Source organism: Cydia strobilella, chromosome 1 (genome assembly GCF_947568885.1).
Source record: "Cydia strobilella chromosome 1, ilCydStro3.1, whole genome shotgun sequence".
Taxonomy (NCBI): Eukaryota; Metazoa; Arthropoda; class Insecta; order Lepidoptera; family Tortricidae; genus Cydia; species Cydia strobilella.
In genome coordinates this window covers 11404191-11429722 of record NC_086041.1, presented here as the reverse complement: position 1 = coordinate 11429722, position 25532 = coordinate 11404191, and the positions used below count along the sequence as shown (strand labels likewise).

The 25532-nt window shown below is 38.5% G+C and overlaps 1 protein-coding gene across 2 annotated transcripts in view; it reads right to left on the bottom strand.

Annotated features, from left to right (window-relative positions):
- Positions 1–25532, bottom strand: part of LOC134741027 (rho GTPase-activating protein 7) — a 347525-nt gene that overhangs the window by 37920 nt on the left and 284073 nt on the right. For both annotated transcript variants that reach the window (XM_063673759.1, XM_063673770.1), the window contains exon 3: positions 14860–15008. In XM_063673759.1, the coding sequence (XP_063529829.1) occupies positions 14860–15008 (149 nt within the window). The remainder of the gene's footprint in view (positions 1–14859; positions 15009–25532) is intronic.

The following is a 25532-nucleotide window of genomic DNA, read 5'->3' as shown; positions in this document are numbered from 1 at the left end:
GACGTATCCGTCGACGGCGATATCCTGACAAATTAAATAAAAAGGGTCTTAACTATTACGTGCGTGGGCGCGAGCGTGGCTTGCAAATCCAAATTTAGTTTTGAAAATGCGACAACACAGAACACAGTAGAGTTGCCCAGATGCGTTGTATGTGTAATGGTAGGAGGGCTTGGGCCGAGTTTTTCGGAGCTGGCGTTTGGCGTCAAGATCTTCAAGTCGGGTGTGCTCAAAGTTATCAAGACCCGTGAAATAAAACTATGAAAACGGATTATATCGCGTATCGCGTATATTGAATTTATAACACGATACAATCCAATATACGTGATATAATCCGTTTTCATAGTTTTATTTCATGAGTAAGTATCGCGGTAACCGAAGACAATATTATTTATCAAGACCCGTATTGACAGCAGTTCGCCAGTCCGATCTCCGAGATGCAAGCTCCTCCCACGACTCGCATGATATGCCGGTGGCCAAAAGTTGGCGTTTCAAGACATCCCTGTATCGCAGGTACTGCCCACCAGCCTTGCGTTTACCTGAGGCTAGCTCAGAGTAAAATACTGCTTTAGGGGCAGTCTCGATGGTGCCATACGTACAAGGTGCCCACACCAACGCAATTGACCTTTTATGAGTAGACATTCCACCCGGCATGCCCGTTCGACGAAGAACCTCCGAGTTTGGAACACGATCCTGCCACTTCAACCGCAGTATTGCTCGGAGACATCGTAGATGGAATGTGTCTAGACGTTTAATGTCTCCTTTGTATAAGCACCATGTCTCCGAAGCATAGAGCAACAGAGGTAGAATAATTGCTCTATTGCAAGCTTTGTGTGGAGGCTAAGATCGTACGATTTCCAAACTCGTTGGTTCAGACCGCCAAAGGCTGCAGCAGACTACCTAGATACCTAAATGTACCCACTTCGTCCAGTGCTTTGCCCCTTAAATAAGCAGTAGCATCGTTCGCAGATTTCCCTCTTGCAGGTTGTTTGACAATCTGAGTTTTCGATGCACTAATTACTAGGCCAAATTTGCGGCATGATTCGTCTAAGTTTTCCAGATAACTCTGTAGGACTTCCATGCTATCAGCCATAAGACATACATCGTCAGCGTATAGAATTTCTGTGACCGAGACACACTGTAATTTGCTTTTAGCCCTGAGACGTGAAAGGTCAAAAATACTTTTATCCGTGCGAAAGTTCACCGATATCTGGTTGTTACACTTTTGAAGTGCATCATTCATGTAGAGAGCTATATTTAGGCAAGCAAATTTCATTCGAAAAGAACAGAGGAGTTAAGACTAACTGGACAGAAGAATAACAAAAATATGGAGCAAATTTTGGACCCTGAAAAAGCAATCTTCTAGTCCTAAAAAGCAATCTTCCAATAAGTTTAAAGAAAAAAGTTCTAGACTAGATTATTGCTTGACCTACGGCTGTGGGTGCCAAACTTCGTCACGGCGGCGCCACAGTGGCAACGGTGTGGGGCCACGCATGCTGTCCCCAAGCGCAGCGAAACCGCAATCCTGAAAGTACTGATGGTTAGCAGAGTGCTGAGTTTGCCGGAAGGGAGCACCTGTAGCCATGCGCCGGATTCATATTTCTTTCCAGCAAGAAGACGAACTCGCTCTGCAGGGCTAGTGGCCGTTTCATAAAGATTATCACGTATCAGCATGCAGAACAGCTTTTTTATTTTTTATTGTACATCTTGTTTAATCCAACGGCCTTTGAGAGTATAAAAAGGGACTATTACTTGGCAAGCAATTACATATTTTGGACATCACGAGTTTTACATGTAAAAATTATGAAGATTAGGTACTACAATGTAAAACTAATGTAATGATGCTAGGTCAATTCTTACGATAAATGTCACCAGAGAGAAAGCTCGCAAGTAAATTTACACACTAAAAAATATATGATACGTAAACACCTTCACATTATTTTTCAAAAAATTCTGACATCTATTTTTTGGCAAATATCCACTACCTGAATTGCTACATCAGTAGCAAGCAGTAACGTGTCGAAACGTTTCTATCATTAACTTGATCATCGAGAGTCGATAGATTTCGCGTGAGGTGAAATTGTTATGATCTTTGTATGACTCACGATGGTTACAATTTGACGTGACCTTACCCTGCGGTTACGACTTTAGGGCAACCGTTTATGTGCTCACGAATTTGGTTTCTACATAATTACCTTAGTGATTCCTGGAAAGGTACCTACCTAATTGTAAAAGTTTTGAATAATTTTAATTTTCTTGTCAATCTTATTTTTAGACTAAGTGAAAACAATAAATCAGCGAGCCCACAATAAATAACTTTAATGAATAGACATTTATTATTGGTACAACGATATTTTGATTTTCTACTTATGTTTATGATAATGGACACTTGATACATTTCGTCAATTATAGTGTTTCATAACCGGAAGCGTTTTAAAGTAAAATTGTTCATTATTTTAAATTAAAAAAACTATTTAAATTTCTAAGAACATTTGGAGCGAACTAGCTATTTTTTTTAATTCATAGTTGGGTAACTATTTTATTATACACAAAATCATTTCTAAAAAATTCCGGGGTATACCTATAAGCATTATTCGAATTTTGGGCAGTCTTAAATATAATATCCAAACGAAACATATGGTTTTTCTAAATTTTAAAACAAATAATTGGAAAGGCAGAGTTGCGGCACAGAGGCCATCACGAGCATGTTTGACATTCTTAGTTGCGCGTTGGAATTAAAAACAGGAAATCCAAATGCTTGTAGATAAAAAAAATGTGATTAAAAATAATAAAACAATATACAGTGTGGAAAAAATGTATGGGCCTTGGAGGAAAAGTGCCTTAAAACCTTAAGTTAGCTCACTTGACTTAAAGGAAACATTCTTTTATTTTTAAAAAGAAACAAAATTGTTTCCTTTAAGTAAAATTAGCTACTTTCCCTCCAGGGCCTATCAATTTTTTCCATGCTGTATATTCAGTTATTGATGCTAAAAACAATACCTATCGAATACATCTCGAACATATCAAATAGCGCTGTTCCGAACCTCCTACTCTAAAAACGCTCTATCGCCCATCTATAGAACAAACAAGTATAATTTGTATGATATATCGATATGCAAATAGTGGGAGTGGTAATCGATACAGCGTGTCGGTATCGAATAGACTTAGCCGATTATTCGATAGTATTGTCTTAACAACGGCTGATACGTTTGAATGGTCTTTATCTTCACACCTAATCTTGTTATAAAAGCTATTCGCCAAGAAAGAAAGTATATACTTAGTTATGACTGTCATGAGGCAAACTTGTTCAAAAAACAACTTAAACACATAGCGCACAATGTATAGTAAAAAAACCGGCCAAGTGCGAGTCGGACTCGCGTTCCAAGGGTTCCGTACATTACACAATTTAAACAATGTATCTTTTGTGTGAAATGTCTTTAAAAAACCCGTAGGGGTCGGATCAAAAACTAAGTAATTAAGTCCGACTCACGCTTGACTGCACATTTCTGATAGGTTTTCCGGTGGTCTATAGGTAAAGATCTATTTTGTGTATTTTTTTCAAAATTTTTGACTCAGTAGTTTCGGAGATAAAGGGGGGGGGGGGATTTGTCATTTTTTGCCTATTTTCTTGAATAACTTCTAAACTATTTACTTTAAAATTATAAAAAATATATATTTGAGATTCTCACAAAGAGCTCGTTCATTTGATATGTAACACGATATAGTTTGACAAACTTTATTTTTTAATTTTCTCATTTACCCCCCAAAAGTGGCCCCCGTGTTTAAAATTAATATGTTTACGTTACATGTCCATCTTTGGGTCACAAACTTACATATGTGTACCAAATTTCAACTTAATTGGTCAGTAGTTTCGGAGAAAATAGGCTGTGACAGACGGACAGACAGACAGACGGACAGACAGACGCACGAGTGATCCTATAAGGGTTTCGTTTTTTCCTTTTGAGGTACGGAACCATAATAAGAAGTACTTTCAATAAAAGTTATAAATAAACTGTTCTTAATAAAATTCATATCCAGTAACAAAAAGGCTGCCAATTTCATTTTAGTTCTTAGCAAACAACATGAAATCACGGTACGTTGCATGTTATTCTAAGACAGGAATGTTATTTTTACCAGACCGATTCCAAAGGATATTTGATACTTACAAAACGTTCGACAGCTAATTGAGCTTTGCATCTCATTTCGTACCTATTTTATTCGACCATAAAATCACAAACTAGTACAGCTAGGCCGTAATGTTGTAGATTGAATAAACATTTTGCTGGAAAATGAACATGGACGTTTAAGCTTTAAACGTGTAGGTAGGTATGTTACAATAAGCAACAATATTTACATTGTTAAAATAGGTACATTCATTTGAATCATCGAAGTGACCGCTATTTACTCACCTAATCCAGAATAGTTTGGCATTACTTTTGTGTGTAAGTTAGCAGCTGCAGTGGTTAAGCGAGCAAGGTGTTCAATATAAGCCAAACACAACTTTTTTGGATGTTTCGTCCGCGTAGGTATATATTATTATGTAACTTGTACTTTTAAAAAATATAGCCTCGATTTTTTTTAAAATAGCTTTCTTGGGGTTCGATATCAAGATATTACGTATCATTTGTGGTATATTGTACAAAAAAATCAGTAAGGTATATCGTAGCTGGAGGATACAACCTTGATATTTTGTGTCAATAACTAAACAAATTATACCAGCTGATGAAAAGGCGCAGTTAAAGGGCTAAAGAGGTATTTCCCGTTGGATATATGGATATTGCGTATCATTTTATGATTATTATGTACCGTATCTGCAGTATAGTTCCATAAGTCTCGTGAAATAGGTATTGAAGTAGAACTGTGTCACTTTGTAAAATTGAAAAATTAAAAAAAAAAATGTTAATGATATTATTTTCAAAATTGCTTTCTTGGAGTTAGACATGAGGATATCACGTATCATTTGTGGTATATTGTACAAAAAAAAATCAGCCATATCGTGTCTGGAGGAGCCCAAACTTGGTATGTTTCGAAAATTCTTTTTGTTTTAATTTAAAAAAAAAATGCCCGAAATGTAATGATGTGATATATTTTTAGAATCGCCTCAAAAAGCCCTTTCGTATGATACTACACACGATAGGTTTAGGAAAAAAATTTTTTTTTCCATACAAAAAAAAATGTTTTACCACTCCCCCTCCAGCGAAATTTTTTTTGGAACTGCGGGTCAAAAAAATTTATTTGACCTCTAGTATGTGTGTGCCAAACGGCTAACCTGTACATCGATTTGCGGTATTTTTATACGAACGGGTTAGACTATTTCCGTGTCTACGACTTATTTACTCATCCGACATGTAGCTAAGTTTTAGCTAGGTAGGTTAAAACTAAAGAAGTTTATTAAATAGTTACTGTAAAATAAAGTGTTTTTACCAATAGGATTTTTATTTTGTAATCTAGTCTTGGCGGTTCAGCGAGGAAACGCCAGCGTAATGGGCACCATGCCGCAGGCGGACCTGCTGGATGGGGTATTCTTTTCGTGACGAGGTATTTTGACGTGATAACGTCTTATAAATCAATGAACACCGGTAGCATGCACAAAAAAGTGTCACGTTGTGGAAAGACCTCCATGGTAACATTGTGGACAGATCTACGTGTGTTGACGACCGGTCTGGCCTAGTGGCTGCCCTGCCTGTGAAGCCGATGGTCCTGGGTTCGAATCCCGGTAAGGGCATTTATTTGTGTGATGAGCACAGATATTTGTTCCTGAGTCATGGGTGTTTTCTATGTATTTAAGTATTTATATGTAATTTATATCGTTGTCTGAGTACCCATAACACAAGCCTCCTTGGTCTTACCATGGGACTTAGTCAATCTGTGTAAGAATGTCCTATAATATTTATTTCCACACACTTGCTCAAAACGACGTTTTTATTCCACCGATTTTTGGCTCATAATCCTAGATATTAAACACGCGTGCTCTTTCAGTGTATTATTCCACTCGTGATTTTTCATTATATTATCCGACTGAGATAAGAAGGTAACTGATTGCTAATAATATGCATGGAAAGGGAGCCTTCTTTAATTGGTCAGACTGGCGGGCACCGGCGCGCCCGACCGCCTGCGCGGCGCGCGGCCGGGGTGAGCGAGGGCCGGCCGGCAGTATGACAGATGCAACACACAATACTAACTGTTTTAACTATTAAAATTTGATTAATATGAGTTTCTTTTTTTTCTTGCAAGTGTATTGAAAAACGTCGTATGAAACGCGTGTGCATTGGTCATTACACACATCGGATTTCTTATTGCACGCTCGCTTAGAGCTCGCGCGCACAATATCGCCTCGTGTGTAATGACCAACTTAGCACACTTGTATCATAATGTACTATTATTTATCTGTCTCATTTCAAACATAGACAGAAATAATAATACTATCTTTACACTAGTACTAGCACCTAAAAGAAAAGGATGAGTATAGTTTTTTTGTTCTTATTTACTGACAAGATTTGCTTGACCAACTATAGGTACCTATTATACAATTTAAACTAATATAATTAAGATAACCAGCTAGATAAGTACTTAACTAGGTAAGCTTCTGAAATATTACGTTCAAGTACGGGTTCATTCATTCATTTATTTATTTATTGCAATCATGTTCATTACATACATGTGGTAAATAAAATATAGTCGCTATATGATACCCTGTTAGGGCACAGCAAAATTATCTTAAATACTAGACTAACAAAACATTTTTTTTTAATTTTGATAAACATCGTACATTTTGATAGAAAATTACATAATTACTTAATATTAATTATTCATTCTATATTATTTCGTTATTTGTTTATATTATTATCATTTAGATATTCACTCAATGTGTAATAATTTTTTTTGATTAAAAGAGATTTAATTAACTTAAACATTTTTTTATCATTTCCTACATTTTTTATAGCCTCTGGCAGTTTATTAAATATTTTTATGGCCATTACATAGGTACTATTGGAGTGCTTTTTAATTCTAGAGGCCGGTAGTAGTAATTTGCTTTGATGTGTCGGTAGGTGGGTTGTGGGTAATTCGTATCTTTTTTTAAATATATGATTATTTTGTCTTGCAAATTTACACATTTCGAAGATGTATATAGATGGTAATGTGAGAATTTTGAACAGTCGGAAAAGTGGTTGGCATGTGTGTGTGTAGTTTACGTTGGCCAGTATGCGGATCAGCTTTTTTGCTGTATGCTTTTAATGATGGTACGTCAGTACTGTTCCCCCATAAAATGATCCCATATCTTAGCCATGCGTTGGCGTATGCGTAGTACCTACACGGCGAGGGCTGTCTGTAAGTTTGTGGTTTTCTTTATCTCGCTCAGCGCGTATGTAAAACTAGAGATTTTAGATTTTAATAATTGTAGTTTATATTTTTGTCTATAACAAGTTCAAGTAAAGAGAATTCTTCTACTACTTCTATCTGAGTGTTATTATACTTATTATAATGAAATACTAAATCTAATGGAGCTTTTTGATGAGGGTGGAAAGTCATTAATTTGGTTTTCGTGTAATTTATTTCGAGATTCAAATTGAAAAGCGTGTATAAATTAAATATTTTCTTATTACTGGATTTCAGCTAGATAATTAACTTTCTCATCGCAATTACCAAATTCTTTTAAGCTGTGAGGTCAAAAAATAATTGAACGATTGAATATTAAAATATGAATAAAACCATACCTATTACTTCATCAATATTCAATATAGGAAATAATTTACGTCAATTAGAAACGGTATTACTTAATATTATTACGGCTATTTCGAACGAACTGAAGATGTAATCGAGTAGAGTTCGTTTTATTATTACGGGCGGTATAGCAATAAGTAGGTAAGTAGAGTCAACACCAATAGTAGCGAATAGAACAACGGCCAAAAATATCTGCTATCCTCTAATAGTTATTAAATAGAGAGACGTTTTCACGCTATCAAAAATATTTTTCAAACTTTAAATTGTATTAGGCACTTACATTATAACTAACACATATATTTTTTATAAAGCTGTTAGAGAATACTTACACCCTTATTTATAAAACTTAGCAAACCTTTGTTAAATTTTGTCTCTTTCTAACAAACAATAATGACACAGGGACTAACGATTATCAACGGCTTGTTAGAAGAGACGTTTATGAATAACTAATACTACATTATTCACAGAATAATAGTACTTTTGACTCATGATTTCATTCTTTATTGATGGTGAGTGTACCTACTATATTTTGAGTATTTATTTACCTAACAATAACAATATAAATGCCGCTCCAGAGATTGTGTTGATATTCAGTTACACATGCCACAATTCAAGTCAATATATTCAAAGTACAACATAATTATATTGAATCTATTCGTTATTCCAACAACAATCTTGTACGTCTACTCGTACTTTATTCCAATTAAAAGTTATGGGGAGAAGAGAAAGGCCATGCCAGGATAAGCTAAGTGAGTCTGCCCCCAGCGAGTTTAGGCTTGTATTTTTTTTATTGATTTGTCTTTCTATTAGTATCAAGTATGCCAAATTTCAGCTCCCCAAACTTTATAGTTAAATAATAAAAATAAAATAAAAACAAAATATGATCTTTCTTCAATATTTTTTTTTCTAGTTAGCCGATTTTGACGTGCGTCATGTATATTGTGCATGTAGTAAGGACAATTACATGATATTAATTTTGTGACATATTGCCATACAAAAACTTAAAAAAAAAAAAAAAAAAAATTTTTTTAAAAGTATTATCACGCCAGCGACACCTCCAGATTTTTCAACAGAGTAGGCCTCTTTAATAAGCTATCAAATGAATATAATTACTTTATTTTATTTGTGGTAGAACAAGGTGTTCTTTTTACTCGTAATTGAATACATCACTATACATTTACTCGCATACCCGCTCGTTAAAACTAATCGCATAGAAACTCTTTAGAGAATCGTGCACGTTCGTCATGAACACTGGCCACTTAAAAAAATATAATTAAAAATGTGAATATGTTTTTTCTGTGCCGGTTTTTTAAATAAACTTTCGATATCGCAAGTCTTAATTAATAACTAACAAAAATATTAATATCATGTAATTGTCCTTACTACATGCACAATATACGTGACGCACGTCAAAATCGGCTGGCTAGAAAAAAAATATTGAAGAAAGATCAAATTTCTTTTTTTTAAATTATTTAACAATAAATACATTAAATTATAGTTTTTTTTTTTTTTTTACATTAACATTTAACATGTACAATTTAAACTTATGCTAACAAAACCTAAAACTAAACCTTAAATTTAATATAAAAGACTTCCCCCAAATCACCTCCTTCCGGCATGGTCGCAAGGACGCTAGCGGCGTTACCCCTCTGCACCGCCAGACTTAGCCTCTGGGCAAAGAAAGCGCCCGCCCTATGATCGCCTGAGACGCCTATCAACCGGACCGACACTTCCTTTACAAAATTCTTGGTGTCGGTCGACCACGGGCCCAATGTCTCCATTGCAAGCGCCGCAAACTCGTACTCATTCGACAAGAACGCGTATTTGCGGCGCTTGATAGTTTGGGCCTGGTCCGCGGCAGTCCCAGGCTTCCGAGCCGACCCCTCCACGTGGGACGGAGCCAGCGTGTCCACGCAGGTGGCGTCCCACGCCAAAGGGCGACCCAGGCTCCAGGGCACGAGCGTGCAGCCATCAGGTCTCTTCCCGTCAGCTGCGCAGAGACCTGACGGCTCCAAAGTCGCTGGGAAAGAGGCAGTGCTGAGGGCGCGGCGGATTAAGTCATTTAGGGTGGCATGCCTGTAAAGCCTGCCAGCGCTCAATCTGCAGTGCAGGCCATGCCGCCCCAGAGTGTCCACCGGCAGGGCGCACCGACTGCAAGAGTGGGATTCGCAAATTCGCAGACCCAGGCGAAGGCAAATCGCGATTCGCAGAGCTGATGGTTCTAGAGCGGAGCCCAAGTTTCGTGAAGGGAGCGCGTGCAGCCAATAACCCGATTCTTTTTCCGCCACAGCCATGAGCCTGGCTCGTTCATGGTGGTCCGCGGAATTTTGTAAAATAATTTGGTGGTTCCTCTTAACATTAAAAATGTCCCATGCCGCTTGGCTTGATTTCTCTCTCGGTGATTGATCAACGGAATGGTCCGCCTCCCAAGCCATTTCCGCGTCCGCCAGGTACGACACCAACACGTTAGCGGTTGCAGGATTTCGAAGAATACCGCCAACGAGGGTGAATGTACTGTAAGCAGACGACAAAAACGCCGGGAGGGCTAGATCTCCCGTCAAACGGATACCGAGTCCACCAAATTTAATCGGGAGGGTAGCCTGAGTCCAACTTGATGGTGTAAAATTGACGTTTAGGATCCTACTAACCGTTTCCCTCAGAATCTTATCGACGTTTGACGTAATTAAGGGAAATTTCCAGACTGGGGCACAGCGGAGAATATACATGAACCTTGGTGAAAAAAGGCAAAGCCGCAGAATGTAGATCGCCATGTGTGGGTTAATGTCGTATAACAAATTTGAACATTTATTAAAATGCTCGATCTTACCATTTATAGACAGCGGAATGGATTCCTCCAAAATAGGGGCTCCTAAAAGCGTAAGGGTGTCGCGCGACAAAACCGAAATGTTTGGCGTGATGAGGTTAAGGTCATCGATTACAGACGACCTGGCGTCGGGGGAAATGGCGTCCGAAATGAACACCTCACACTTGTCGTAGTTAATTGCCAAACCAATCTGCGCAAACCTCTCATTTATAGTCTTTAAATCCGCTAAAACCGATGCCTTTCTGCCGCCAATAGTGCCGTCGTCAAGGTACCAAAAATTTAAATCAGACGCAAGCTGGGTGATGATCGGGTGGATGGCTAGACTAAAAATTACTGGACCCAGCGGATCCCCCTGCTGACAGCCCACACAAGATGATATTTCCTTATTTTTATACATGAGGCTAGAGGCGGAACCGTAACATTGGCATAGGTAGCCGTATATTTCTGGTAGCTCTTTCTCTACTTGGGTCAGAAGAACGCCGCGATCGATAGAGTTAAACGCGTTACGGACGTCAATCTTTACCAGAATTTCAAAATTTTGGCTATCTATAAAAGATCGGGCCGCATGTACCGCTCCCTCGCACCCCCCCTTAAGGCCAAAACCCAGCTGAACGGGTTCAAACTTTTCGGTCAAGCGCGAATGGAACTCGCGACAGCAGATTTTAGAAGTCAGTCGCCGAAAAGTGTTTCCCACTGCTATTGGCCGAATACCGCCATCTTTTTTTTTTAGGGCGATAAGGTTAGCCCCATACAGTATAGGAGTAATTTCTCGGCAAACTTTGCCTGCGAGCATTAGGTTCGTCAGCGCAGTAAGCTCCTCTAGTAATGTTTCACCGGCATCCCCTGCGAGTCGGCTGGTCAAATCCTTTAAATGTTGCGGTGTGATGCCATCTAGGCCGCCGGCCGACCCCGCAGGAAAAGAAAGCACGGCCTGCAGAACTGCAGCCTTTGTTACCTGTAGTGGTTGGTGAGAGGGAGCTGGTGGCCCCGATGGGTTGGCTGAAAGTGAGGACGCGGAAGCGGCGGGATGCTTCTCCTGTAACGCAGTAAGTACGGCAGGGGAGTATGACGCCAAAGTGTCACTGGAAAACAATAACCTAGTCGCACCTTTTAAGTCGCCATCGGATATTTTTTGTTCGATTGCCCTGCACTTATATTTCGGATTGGCTTGGGCTGTATGGTCTGAGGCGTTCGGTGTATTAGTAGAATTTGCCTCGGGAAATGACGGGTGAGATAAGTTATCTTTGATTATGGCTGTTAAAGTCCGGTTTGATTTTGTATGAGGAATGTGAAAATTTTTGTAGGCAAAAGTAAGGAGATTTTCCCAAGCCGCGAAACTGTTTTCCGAAATTACTCTGGCTATGGACTCCGCTAAACTTCGTGCCGCAATTGCTCTAGCCCCCTTCGGGATTCTTTTTGTTACCTTACAATCGGACTTTAGGGAAGCCAAAGATTGAGCAAACGACACCGGGGCAGGGCCCGGATTTGCGTCACTATTATCCGTCACGCACTCAGTGCGTGGAGCAGTTGTTGTTATATCAATGCGCGGACTGTGAGCACGAACGCAATGTATTTTCAGACCCCGCTGGCCTTTGTAACGCTTATGATCGGTACAAATTGGACACTCCAGGAGCGGAACCTGTGGCGAGGCATCTGGGGTAGCCATTCTAATTTAAAACTAATAACTTATACTATTATCCAAAAATTACAATTTACGAATTACATTCATACATCAAAGTTATAAAATTTATCGTTATTATTCCAACACAACACATAAAAACGAGAGAGAAGGAAACATGTCAACCTAATAAATTACAAAAAATAAATTCTATTTTGCCAAAACCTACAAACAAATTCAGTCTTTTTTTTTATTCTATTCAAATTCGTAGTGAAAGCACTAAACAATTAATTAAAAAATATTAATACAATAAAAAATGTCAAACTATAACGCACTAAGTACAAAAATTTACCTAAAAACAAAATTAAATCACTAATAATAAAATAAGACAACCTAATATAGGCACCTTAAACACAAAAAAATATATCTATAAAAACACAATTAAGATTAAAAGTTACAGTGAATGTCATATTGTGAAAATTTGGTAACTATCCCCACAACAACACACTTAAAAATACAAAATGTCTCAATGAAAGTTCATAAACAGGCTGCTTGAAGTTGACGCGCTTGCTAGGAAACAGCTTGCCGGCGCCCTCTCTTGACACACGTACCAACGTAACACGTTCCGTTAAGCAGTGGCTCCGTCGACGACAACTTCTACATTCGTACAGTAAATAATACAAAAAGTTCATCGTTGCTGGGGATCGAACTCGGGACGCTGATGCTTTCACAGCCAAAAGGAGTGGCGTATGCCACTAGACCAAACGGGCCGATATAAGAACTGCGAATTTAAGAGTCTTATTACTACAGCCCAAAGACGTTGCCCGTTAGCCGTCACGACCGACGTTTAAGTTCACCCTCAAAAATAAAAAGATAAAACGAAATAGCACAAATCACTTCAACCGATAAATTGTACCTTTGTTCCTTTTTGTACACCACAACACTACTTAAACTTCCAGCACCGCACTCCTGGTGTTGATTTGCGTAAATAAAAAACTCCGTAAATTATAGTTAAATAATTAAAAAAAAGAAATACTCGATACTAATAGAAAGACAAATCAATAAAAAAAATTACAAGCCAAAACTCGCTGGGGGCAGACTCACTTAGCTTATCCTGGCATGGCCTTTAGCAACAATATAAGTATTTCAACGATACAAGCATTTCTCTACGTTAGCTGCTGGTATTTTCTAAACAGAAAGATAGATTTTTCTAACAACGTAGATACCACAAGTTTCAATTCCTGCTTCTTCTTCCTCGCGTTATCCCGGCATTTTGTCACGGCTCCTGGGAGCCTGGGGTCCGCTTGACAACTAATCCTAAGAATTGACGTAGGCACTAGTTTTTACGAAAGCGACTGCCATCTGACCTTCCAACCCAGAGGGGGAAACTAGGCCTTGTTAGGATCAGTCCGGTTTCCTCACGATGTTTTCCTTCACCGAAAAGCGACTGGTAAATATCAAATGATATTTCGTACATAAGTTCCGAAAAACTCATTGGTACGAGCCGGGGTTTGAACCCGCGACCTCCGGATTGAAAGTCGCACGCTCTTACCGCTAGGCCACCAGCGCTTCAGATACCAAGTATCAATTATTCTATTTTAGCCGAAGTATAACGAGACAAGTTTTCCAACTAAGTAGTAGTTTCCACAGACAATAGTAAGTACAGCGTAACAAATAACAATCTAACTTTTTCAATCAGTGTAGCGATTGAATCTTGCTTAAAGAATACAATTATAGAAAAAACCGGCCAAGTGCGAGTCGGACTCGCGCACGAAGGGTTCCGTACCATTACGGAAAAAAACAGCAAAAAAATCACGTTTGTTGTATGGGAGCCCCATTTAAATATTTATATTATTCTGTTTTTAGTATTTGTTGTTATAGCGGCAACAGAAATACATCATCTGTGAAAATTTCAACTGTCTAGCTATCACGGTTCATGAGATACAGCCTGATGACAGACAGACAGACAGACGGACAGACGGACGGACAGACGGACAGACGGACGGCGGAGTCTTAGTAATAGGGTCTCGTTTTTACCCTTTGGGTACGGAACCCTAAAAATGACTACAAAATCAGTCACTATATAATAATATAATGGTATATTTATTGTATATGCTAGCTGCGATATAAAAAGCGCACGAGATGTAAATAACTTTGATCTCGTGTAGTACACAAGATTTTTCACCTCAGCAGTAAGAACATATTTGAAAGGAAAAATACAACCTGAAAAAATATAATCCTTCTTCATCACTTTTTCACTCATGTTTTCATAAGGTTGATTAGCCATGTTTTACAATGTAATACTAGTTGATGCTGCTCTGAATCTTTTCGAGTTTCCATGACTTATGCGACCAAATAAGCAAATGATTAATTTATGTTGATTTTTACAACGGATTTCTTGTACTTATATATATATATTTGTGTAACAACTTTAGATAGAGTACCTGCAGGGTCAATGAACTATTTCCTTGTTGTTATTCTGTCCCGTCAGAACAGTTTCTAAGAAGAACTGTTGTACCCATTCCATTTGTTTTATAAATACTACCAAGAAAATTTAGTTTTGTTAATTTAAATACCATAAAATACGGGTTTACCCAGGGAATGTAACCATGGTAACGAGTGACAAGGAAAAGTTGTTTCACCCACCTATTTGAGTGAGGTTTAAGACACGATTAGCGAAGAAATAACTAAAACTCACCGATCTCTTCTGATGGTGATGGTGTTCTAGCTTCATGTTGGCGCATCGGTTGAGTGCAGTCAGTCGCCTGAAGAGGGACTGCAAAGAATCCGCATCCAGGAACGGGTGGTCGTTCTGTACCCCCGACACGTCGATGGGAAACTGGAGGTCTGTAACAAACAAGAAGTTATCATGTTAACTTTTTCACTGTAATTTGATTGTGCTTGTCGTATTAGCGGATACTACAACCTACAAACATGTAAAGACGGACCCGACTATGAAAGTATTGAAAACCACTAAAGAACTAATTAGTGATTACTCGGACAGCCTTGATCTGAATGTTGCAAGTTTAGTTCCTGACTGCCCCGTGCCTCCAAAGTTGTATGGGTTGCCAAAAATACACAAACCTAGTGCCCCACTACGTCCCATAGTGAGCCAGATAGATGCTCCCACATATAAATTGGCTCAGTACCTCGCGGGAGCCCTCTCAGCATTACGTGGTAGGGGAGATGCGGATAAGACGGGGACGCTAAGGTAAAGAAGTAAAAAATCAGGGTATTTAAAAATAATATCTGAGTTATTTATTAATCAAACATTCATTACTTATTATAGTTTTATTTGGCACAGCTTTGGACTTGCTAACTAATCATACAAAATTAAAAAAAAATCAATTAACAAAAATAGCAAATACACCATCTTACCCCACATGTGGGACAAGACGGGATACTAAAAAAAGGGACAATATAGGGACAAAGGGTAAGATGGGGACTTAATTCTCTTGACAGAAATACATATCAAGACATCTTCCAAATCTTCGTCGTCGACTCCAGCACAAGCTGTGTGGGCCCATCGTCCACACTGCTGACACCCAACGCAGTTTTTCGACGATTTTAGGTAGGAATTATTGAGCCCCATCATGCCTCGCATAATTTGCCCCGTCTTGCCTTCGCCACCATTGTTTACCAAAAATATTAGTAAAAAAAAACACACTAAACTTCAAGCATTTTGAGTTACGCCACACGATAATTAATACAATCACAAATGCTTTAAAAAATCCACGTTAATCAGGCTCTATTACTTACGGTTTTATAACAAGTTATTGAGCTCCCAAATAATAGAGCGATGAAATCGGTAAACACGTTTTGACCTGCACTGAACAAACGCACGCACTCTCACTCGCTGCCGACATCGGACTGATGGCCGCGCGGGAGGGGCGTCCCGTCGGCCATTACGATGCGTTAGTGTGACGTATAGTTTCGTCTATGTGTGGGTGGCCCCATCTTACCTCGTGTCCCCGTCTTATCCGCATCTCCCCTAACACTAGCACGCATACAAAGGATTCTTACCATTTCATCGGTGAGATTAAAGACCTAACATTGACTGATGATGAGATCATGGTCAGTTTTGACGTCCAGTCGCTATTTACAAGCCTACCGGTACAAGACTGCATTGAAATTGTCAAGAAGAGGTTATGTGAGCAGAACATGTCAGAGGAATATGCTAAGCTGTTGGAACATTGCCTTACATCTGGCTACTTGCTATGGAATGGTGAATTCTACCTTCAAGTCGACGGCGTGGCCATGGGGTCTCCGGTGTCTCCAGTAGTCGCTGACATCTTTATGGAGGACTTCGAGGAGAGGGCACTCTCATTGGCTCCTGTGCGACCGAAGATATTTAAAAGATACGTAGATGACACCTTTACTATACTTCCAAAAAGTAGTGTTTCAACTTTCTTGGATCACCTAAATTCCATCCATAGCAAAATAAAATTTACTATGGAGTTGGAAAAAGACTGTTCTCTCCCCTTCTTAGATGTATTGGTAAAAAGAAATCCTGATAACACCCTAGGTCGCACTGTGTATAGGAAACCTACTCATACTGATAGGTACTTAAATGGCAAATCGCATCACCATCCCAGTCAACTTGTTACAGTAGGCAAATCTTTGTTTCAGAGAGCCCAGAGGATATGTGATGACCAGCATCTGGCCGCGGAGCTCCAGCATGCCAGGCGCGCGCTCCAGGCAAACGAGCTCAGGATACCGCGGGTCAACCAGAGGTCCCACATTAAGATCCCCACAGTTGAGCGCAGGCCTGCCATTCTGCCTTTTGTCAGGGGGGTCACGGACAGGATCAGCCACATCTTGAAGCGTGCTTCTATAAAAACATATTTCAAGCCAATGAAGAAGATGTCACAATTCCTGAGGCCTGTAAAATGCAATACCCCTCTACAGACTGCAGGAGTGTACAGGCTGGACTGTGAGTGTGGCCCCTCATATGTCGGGCAGACGAAACGGAGCATTTCCACTCGGGTGAAGGAACACATAGCTGATGTCAAGCACCGTCGACCTAGGTCTGCTGTCTGTGAGCATGTCATGGATAAAGCCAATCACTCAATCAAGTTTGATAAGCCTCTGGTTCTTGCCAAGGAGAAGCGTTACATACCCAGAATGCTGCGCGAGGCCATTGAGATTAAGAAATATCCAAACTTTAATAGGGAAGATGGCTTTTCTCTACCACCAGCTTGGGATCCTGTAGTCCACCTGATAAAGGAGCAAGCGAGACATAGACTGTGAGACCGTAGTGTTGGATGATGCTGGACATTCTGATGTTTTGAAAAGATGTGTCCCGCCGAGTTTGTTGCCGGTCCCATATTGGGATACCCTCCTACAATTTAGGAGGGAATTAAATCTTCTCGGGTCCGTGGTGTAGGGTTGGAGCCGGCATAGTTTTTTATCGCGTATATAATATATATCTTTACTTGAAAATAATTATAGTGTATAACTAGCCTTATGAACCGATTTTGCATGTACAACCAGCCTTAAAGTTTGTAGTCTATGATTGTTCATTATTTTAGTATGTGGGTATTTTTGCATTTTGTAATTTTTCCTCAGTCACCCGTTGACCACGAACGCTGTAAAGAGTTCGAAACGTCGGGATGAATTATAAATTCAATATACGCGATATAATCCGTTTTCATAGTTTTATTTCATGTGCTTGTCATTTTAGATTCATTTTTAAAATGACACGCACAAGCACATTAACATCATTGTACAAGCTAGCATATTTAAACCTTGAAAGCGTACGTTTAAGTAAAAACGTACGCTTATTATATAAGCGTTCTTGGTGCTATGGAACCAAACCCACACGACACCTTACGGATTCTGTGGCGTTCACAACGGTATTTTACTTAGTAAATCTCATCGCGAAGTAGACATTTCGAGTAGGTAAAACGGATCCATAATTGAAAACTATAATATTAATCTCGGCAGAGGCGAATACCACTATACACTACCACTGTAAGTATGTACATATCTAATATGTATTTTATAGGGAGGTATCGTAGGAAACGTCATTCAAATTCTATGAATGAAACTTGCCCGTCGCGTCAACGTATGAAATGAATGGGCATCTACGTCACACAATTTGTGTTGGTGCTTCATATCGAATTCTATTCTTATCATTCTGTTAGGACAGAGCAATAATTGTCTTTGTAGTGTGATAGGTGTCTCATGTATCAGGGCAAGTTATCTCCTTGTGTTTATCTATTCTAGGGGAGACTCGGGCAAGATGAACCTTGGGACGGGACGGGAAAATGTGCTGTTGTGCGTGAGTTACGCACGATATTGAGCTACGGAAGCGCCATTAGTACCATTTTAAGTCGCGGTTCACCGGTCAATGGATTAGAACAAGCTCCTTCTTTTCAATAGATTATTAGTTGCCTGTGGAAAGAAAAATACAGTCAGCAATAAAAGCTTGTACCTACGAAAAAATATTTTTTTTTCCAAAAACTTATTTCTGCTGTGAATAACTGGCAATTTTTGTATAGATATTAAACTGTTTAATAGCAGTCACATCGTGGTTAAACATATGTATGTTAAACATATCTGTGTGTTAAGTTAAACACCTAAAATAGGGTTATATATAGGTATATTTTTGTGCTTTTAAAGATTTGAAGACTTAGTTGTGATTTAGGACAGCTCATTTTTTTTTATCTTGTAACTAATCGTTTTGATGTTTCATAAAGAGTAGCTGTTTTGATTCCGTAAAGTAGCCCATTGATTCAATGACGTGAAAAATTATTTTAAACTGAACATAATGTTAACTAGCATTAAACAGTATTTAAATACCCTTGTCTATCGGCCTTTTATTATTTAGGGTTGAAAGCTGCGAGTAGATAATATAATGTTATAAAATCCGCAACAAATTTACAACTGTAGCTGAATACGCCGTCACGCATATGAAAAGGTTTCAGCACAAACAAGGCTTTGTTATTCCTATAAAATTATGCATATGAGATAATATACCTATACATAGACCATAAAAACTTTTATAAAAAAAAAGATAAACCGACTTCAAAAAGGATGAAATAAAATATTATCCTTTTTAGGGTTCCGTGTTTAAGTATATGCGTTACCAACTAATATGTTTGAAGTCGGTGCCAAGCCAAATTTTAAACCAGGGATTTTGGTGCAATTCGATAAAGATGCGGCTATATAAGTATGTACGTTGGATTACCTAATGCAGCGTACTACGTAGGCTAACAACACGCGAATGCGAAGCGGCGCGGCACGGTGCCTTAAATTAATCCTTTGATACCTATATAGAAGTGTCCCACGTGGACGATCTTGTTGCGAACGCGAACGCATTGGGCCGGCCGCGCCGTGCCGCGTCGCTTCGCTTCGCGTTCGCGAGTGTTCGCCTATGTAAGACGCAGCGTTACACGACGACAATAAACAAACTTCCTGTACACCTCAGAACAGAACACACGGTTGAACCTTCTTGGCGCAGTTCGTACCATGCTTGTCGGCACGTTAGTGTAAATCTAATACGTTTTGTCGTCGTATTTTTTTAAAGAGCATTTCTTACTAATTCTTAAACAGTCATAGCACGCAAGTGTGGGATTGGGACTGAGTTATTTTCTGTCGCTTATCCAGTGGACTACATTTCAAAATATAAAACAATTCAAGGAACCTTCATGCAAAATTTCAGCTAAAGCGGTTCAGTTGTTTAGCCATGAAAAGGTAGCAAAGAGGCAGACATAATTGCTTTCACGTTTATAACATTTGTATAGTTGTAATGGGATTTATTGACATAAAGCTGATTATTTTTGACTGGTATTGTTACTACTTGGAGTACTTGGCTTGGCACCGACTTCAAACATATCAGTTGGTAACGCATATACTTAAACACGGAACCCTAAAAAGGATAATATTTTATTTCATCCTTTTTGAAGTCGGTTTATCTTTTTTTTTATAAAAGTTTTTATTTTTCCATTTTTAGTTTTAAGACATTGTTAAGAGCGTGACGCATGAATGAAAAACATAATCATGTTTATCTGTAAATTCGTAAACTTTATTAAATAATCAGAATTTTCCTCGAGTCCGTCTGGGAAATCATTCCTGTCAGTAAATCCATTCTCCGCCCCGCCACTGACCCAATCCCTCAAACCCCCCGATCACTCAACCTCACAGCACATCAACCCCTGATCACTGAACCCCTCGATCCTAAACCACCAACCCTTCAACCGCCATTCCCCGACCCCTAACCCCAGACCCCTTAACTCCTAACCCTAACCCCCAATCCCACTCCCAACCCCTCAGTCTCCGACCCATCAACTCACCTCCCCTCAACCCCCAACCTCAAACCCCCCAAACACTAATACCCTCTACCTTCACCTCTCAGTCTCTTTGGTTGTTTCCAACACTACCTACATCAAAAATCATAATACACATACGAGGGAAGTTATCAGTAGCCTTACCACGAGTTTGACATTGATATATTCGCTATCGTGTGCGTAACTTACTGTTTATGCATCTCGCTCGTACTGGCGTATTAGTACAAAGTAAGTTACGAAGAATATTTAGTGCCAAACTCGTGGTTAGGCTACAGTTGCACTACATCAAATTGGTGGTTTTGGTGAGGAAATGCTTGAGTTACTTTAGAAAACACCGAAATTACCATACACGTGCCTTTAAAAATTGAGGAGTTCCCTCAATTCCTCACGGATTCCATCATCAGATCAAAACCAAAAATATTACGAAAACACCTTGGAGAGGTAACTTCTTTCAAACAGAAAAAGAATAACTCAAATCGGATCATGGGTGCCGGAGTAATCGCTGAAAAAAAACAATCATCATCATCAGCTCCACTTCATCAAATTGGTGGTTTTCGAGAAAAAATGAACAAGTTGCTTAAGAAAACGACCAAATCACCATACATGTGCCTTTAAAAATTGAGGAGTTCCCTCAATTCCTCATGGATCCCATCATCAGAACAGCACCAGATTAATGTAGAACCACCTTGGAGGTAGTTCCTTTCAAACAAAAAAAGAATTGTTCAAGTCGGACAACGGGTCTCGGAGTAATCGCTGAACATCCTACATTAAAAAAATCATCATCACTACCTTCAAAACAATCATCATCATCAGGTCCACTTCATCAAATTGGTCGTTTTCGAGAGAAAATGCTCAAGTTGCTTATGAAAACACCCAAATCACTATACATGTGCCTTTAAAAATTGAGGAGTTCCCTCAATTCCTCAGGGATCCCATCATCAGATCAGAACCAGATTAATATGGGACCAACTTGGAAGTAGTTCCTTTCGAACAAAAAAATAATGACTCAAATCGGACCACGGGTCTCGGAATAATCGGTGAACATACATAAAAAAAAAAAAAATAGCCACAACCGAATACAGAACCTCCTCCTTCTATGAAATTGAAGTCGGTTAATAAAAAAAATGGTAAAGGGGAAGGCAAACCATGGCCGTGCGCTGGGTATTTTAAATTCTAAGGGTTTACTATATAGGTATTGATTTTTCTGCTAGAAATAAAGTTTTTATTTTCAGGATTTCAGGTCATTATTATCTTTATTTCATGTAACAATGTATGTATGCAGTATAAAATTAAATAAATTTATTTACTTAGTTGTTTACGAATATACATATACTTACCTAATGCATACTTAATAAAAACTTGTAGCACATTGTATTTAAGAAAAAAATCTCATAAATATTTTAGCTGATACATGTACATAATTTTTACTGTACATTTGTACACACAATATTCTATAGGTATTGTAAAAATATTGAGGGCGCGCTGGTTCCGGAAAAGGTTTGAATATACTTAAGTCTCAATATACTCGTAGCTACGTAAACATACGTGTGTTCGATATTATATTTGCGCTTACCCTTCCTACCCCGAAATTAAAAGTCTGTTTGGTATCAAAGTACCTTCCTATAGTACGAAAGGGACATGTACCTATGTATTTGTATATGTACATATATATACCATAACGTATACAATATTCACATATACAAATTACAATATGTACATATACAATAGTCTAAAGGTCCTTATAAAACAGATAGAATAGAGTTAGACCAAGCTAAGTTGGCAGCGATTTTGATAGCCCAGACTGTGCAAGTATTATATATTTAACCGTCATAAGTTCATTGAAGTTTGACGTTTAAAATAACACTTGCCCAGTCTGGGCTATCAAAATCGCTGCCAACTTAGCTTGGTCTAACTCTAGGAGTATTGTTTTCGTTTCGTGTGAGTTTTCTCGTACGGTTAAAACAAAATTAGATTTAGGCGGTGGCCAGGGGGCCACTAGCACAAATGCACGAGTTATAAAAATATCTATCACTAACTTGGAGGGCCTATAATAATTAAGGAAATGTCTTGATTACACTACGATCCCAGCATCAGATCCTTTAAAACAAAAACAAAAAAAAACAAACGGCCCAGACAGCCGTCTTCGAGAAATCGGGGTACGTACAATTTCTGCCCAATTTTGTACACAAATAAATTTTAAGAAAAAAAAACCGACTTCAATGGGGGCCGCTGAAAGTTCACTATTGTTGATGGTGCACTCTTAGATTCCAGAGAATGAAATGAAAAGGCAGCATTCTTTGCCTAATTATGTAGAAAAGGAGGTAAAACCACCCACTTTACTAGTAGCATTTCGTTTTTGTATGGGTCGCAGTTCTAACCTAACCTAACCTACTTTTCTGATAGCATTTCTTTTCTGTAAGGGTCACAGCTCTAACCTAACCTACTTTTCTGATAGCAGTTCTGTTCTGTGAGAATCGCAGTTCAAAACCCTTCCCAATCGCAGTTCAAAAGCATTTCCGGGTCCGGGTCCGTGTCCGGCTGTCCGAGTCCAAGTTTGGCTCAGAGTTCGGTCCGGGTCCGGGTCCGAGTTGGGGTCCAGGTTCAGACCCGGGTCCGGGTCCGAGTCCGGGTCCAAGTTTAGTTCTGGGTCCATAAGGAAGAGAACAAATCGCCAAACGTGAACTTTGTGTCATCGAAGAGTTCCATTCTGATCATTATCAGCAGTTTCCACTTCATTAAATGTCACTTTTTTAAATGTAAATGCTGGATTTGTTGATGAAAATACAAAAATCACTATATGTATGCCTTTCACATTTGAGGAGTTCCCTCGGTTCCTCATGGATCCCATCATCAGAACTCGAGCTTGACAAAAATGTTTCTTGAAAACCTAACTTGCTTAACAAACATAACGAAGAGGACAAATCGCCAAACGTGAACTATGCGTCATTGAAGAGTTCCGTTCTGATCATCATCAGCAGTTCCACTTCATCAAATGTCACTTTTTAAAATGGAAGTGCTGGATTTGTTTATAAAAATACAAAAATCACTATATGTATGCCTTTCACATTTGAGGAGTTCCCTCGATTCCTCATGGATCCCATCATCAGAACTCGAGCTTGACAAAAATGTTTCTTGAAAACCTAACTTGCTTAAGAAACATAACGAAGAGGACAAATCGCCAAACGTGAACTATGCGTCATTGAAGAGTTCCGTTCTGATCATCATCAGCAGTTCCACTTCATCAAATGTCACTTTTTTAAATGTAAGTGCTTGATTTGTTGATGAAAATACTAAAATCACTATATGTATGCCTTTAACATTTGAGGAGTTCCCTCGATTCCTCATGGATCCCATCATCAGAATTGCTTTTTGACAAAAACGGGACCAATATGTATGTACATACTTACAATCAAAAGAACAATTTTCAAAATCGGTTCAGAAATGACGGAGTTATGGAGTAACAAACATTAAAAAAAAAAACAACCGAATTGAGAACCTCCTCCTTTGAAATCTTGAAGTTGGTTAAAAAACCGGCCAAGTGCGAGTCTGACTCGCGCACCGAGGGTTCCGTAATTTTTAGTATTTGTTGTTATAGCGGCAACAGAAATACATCATCTGTGAAAATTTTAATTGTCTAGCTATCACGGTTCATGAGGTACAGCCTGGTGACAGACAGACGGACAGACAGACAGCGGAGTCTTAGTAATAAGGAAGGTTTTTACCCTTTGGGTACGGAACCCTAAAATAATACATCTGGCCTTTTTGAATTTTGAAGTCGGTTAATAAAACTGGAGAATGACTCGTATTCACTCGTAGCAGTCGTAATGATAATAGTATGGTCTTGACGGTAGAGGATAAGATTGTCTTTGTAAGATCTCTCTTTGTGTTTTTAGCATTTCCAAATGGAATCCATGATGGAACAAAAATAAAAGCTGACGTAGAATTGATAACCCTAATCTCAAATACGATGACATTGCAATGAAGCATAAACAAAGGGGTTGGAGTTTTAATGTCTTGTATAGTTTTTATATTCTCAGCAATTACCTGATTTCTGGGTCCTTGCTCAATATCAAAAATAATTGTACCATTGCAAACTAAATTCGGAAATGTTTTTTGTTTATTAATAACAATGAAGAGAAAATCAAGAAAAGAAGTGGTGTGATTGTATTTTTCCTGTCATATTTACTATTAATAATGTAAATGTTTTGTAAACAATTCATAATTTTTCTTCAGTAAGCTTCGGAGATAAGGGGAATGGTTTTTTTTTTTTATTTCGTTTATAAATATATATATTTTCACTGTGAAAAATAAAATAAAAAATTGTTTTAGAATTTACTTACAACTCAAGCTCTTTCAAATTATACCCAATTTGACCGATTTGAAATTTTGCGCCCCCTCCATTTTGGGCATTTACCATGGCCAGTATAATAATACATATATAACAATGAGTCTGGGTTAGCCTTGTTCATGACTATTTCAAATTTCAAATCGATAGCGTAAGCAGTGTTCCAGATATTTAGCAGTAGACGGACAGACAGAGTTGCAGCATAAGGGTTCCTTTTTACCTTTTTGGTGCGAAATCCTATATACCTAATATATTCCTAATTAGTTTCCATAACACGAGGTGATTTTGTATAATAGCCTTTTGTTTCGTGTGCTTAAAAGGATCTACTCAATAAACTAGTTATTAATAAGGCATCCGCAAGGAAAACATATTACGTAAATACTAGTAATAGTAATGAACCCTTAGTTTTGGTAGTCAAATTATGTTATCTCAGAGTTGCTCATTGATTCTGTAAAAAGTTCCATCATATTTTTTCTCCGTGATTTCGTGACTATAATCTAAATTCAAAAAAACCCTTACGACCGATACGTTCTATGTCAAATAAGTAAATGTATGTGCTGTTATATTTATATAGTTATCTGGTCATTCATTGTCACGATATTTCTGTACTGAAATATATTATCATTTGTAAACCCAATCTAAGCAAACTCTATTACGTTGACAGTGCATCTACATAAAGGTATGTGTTCATGTAAACAAACATACATGTTCCCGTTACATATCTCTATTCTAAGA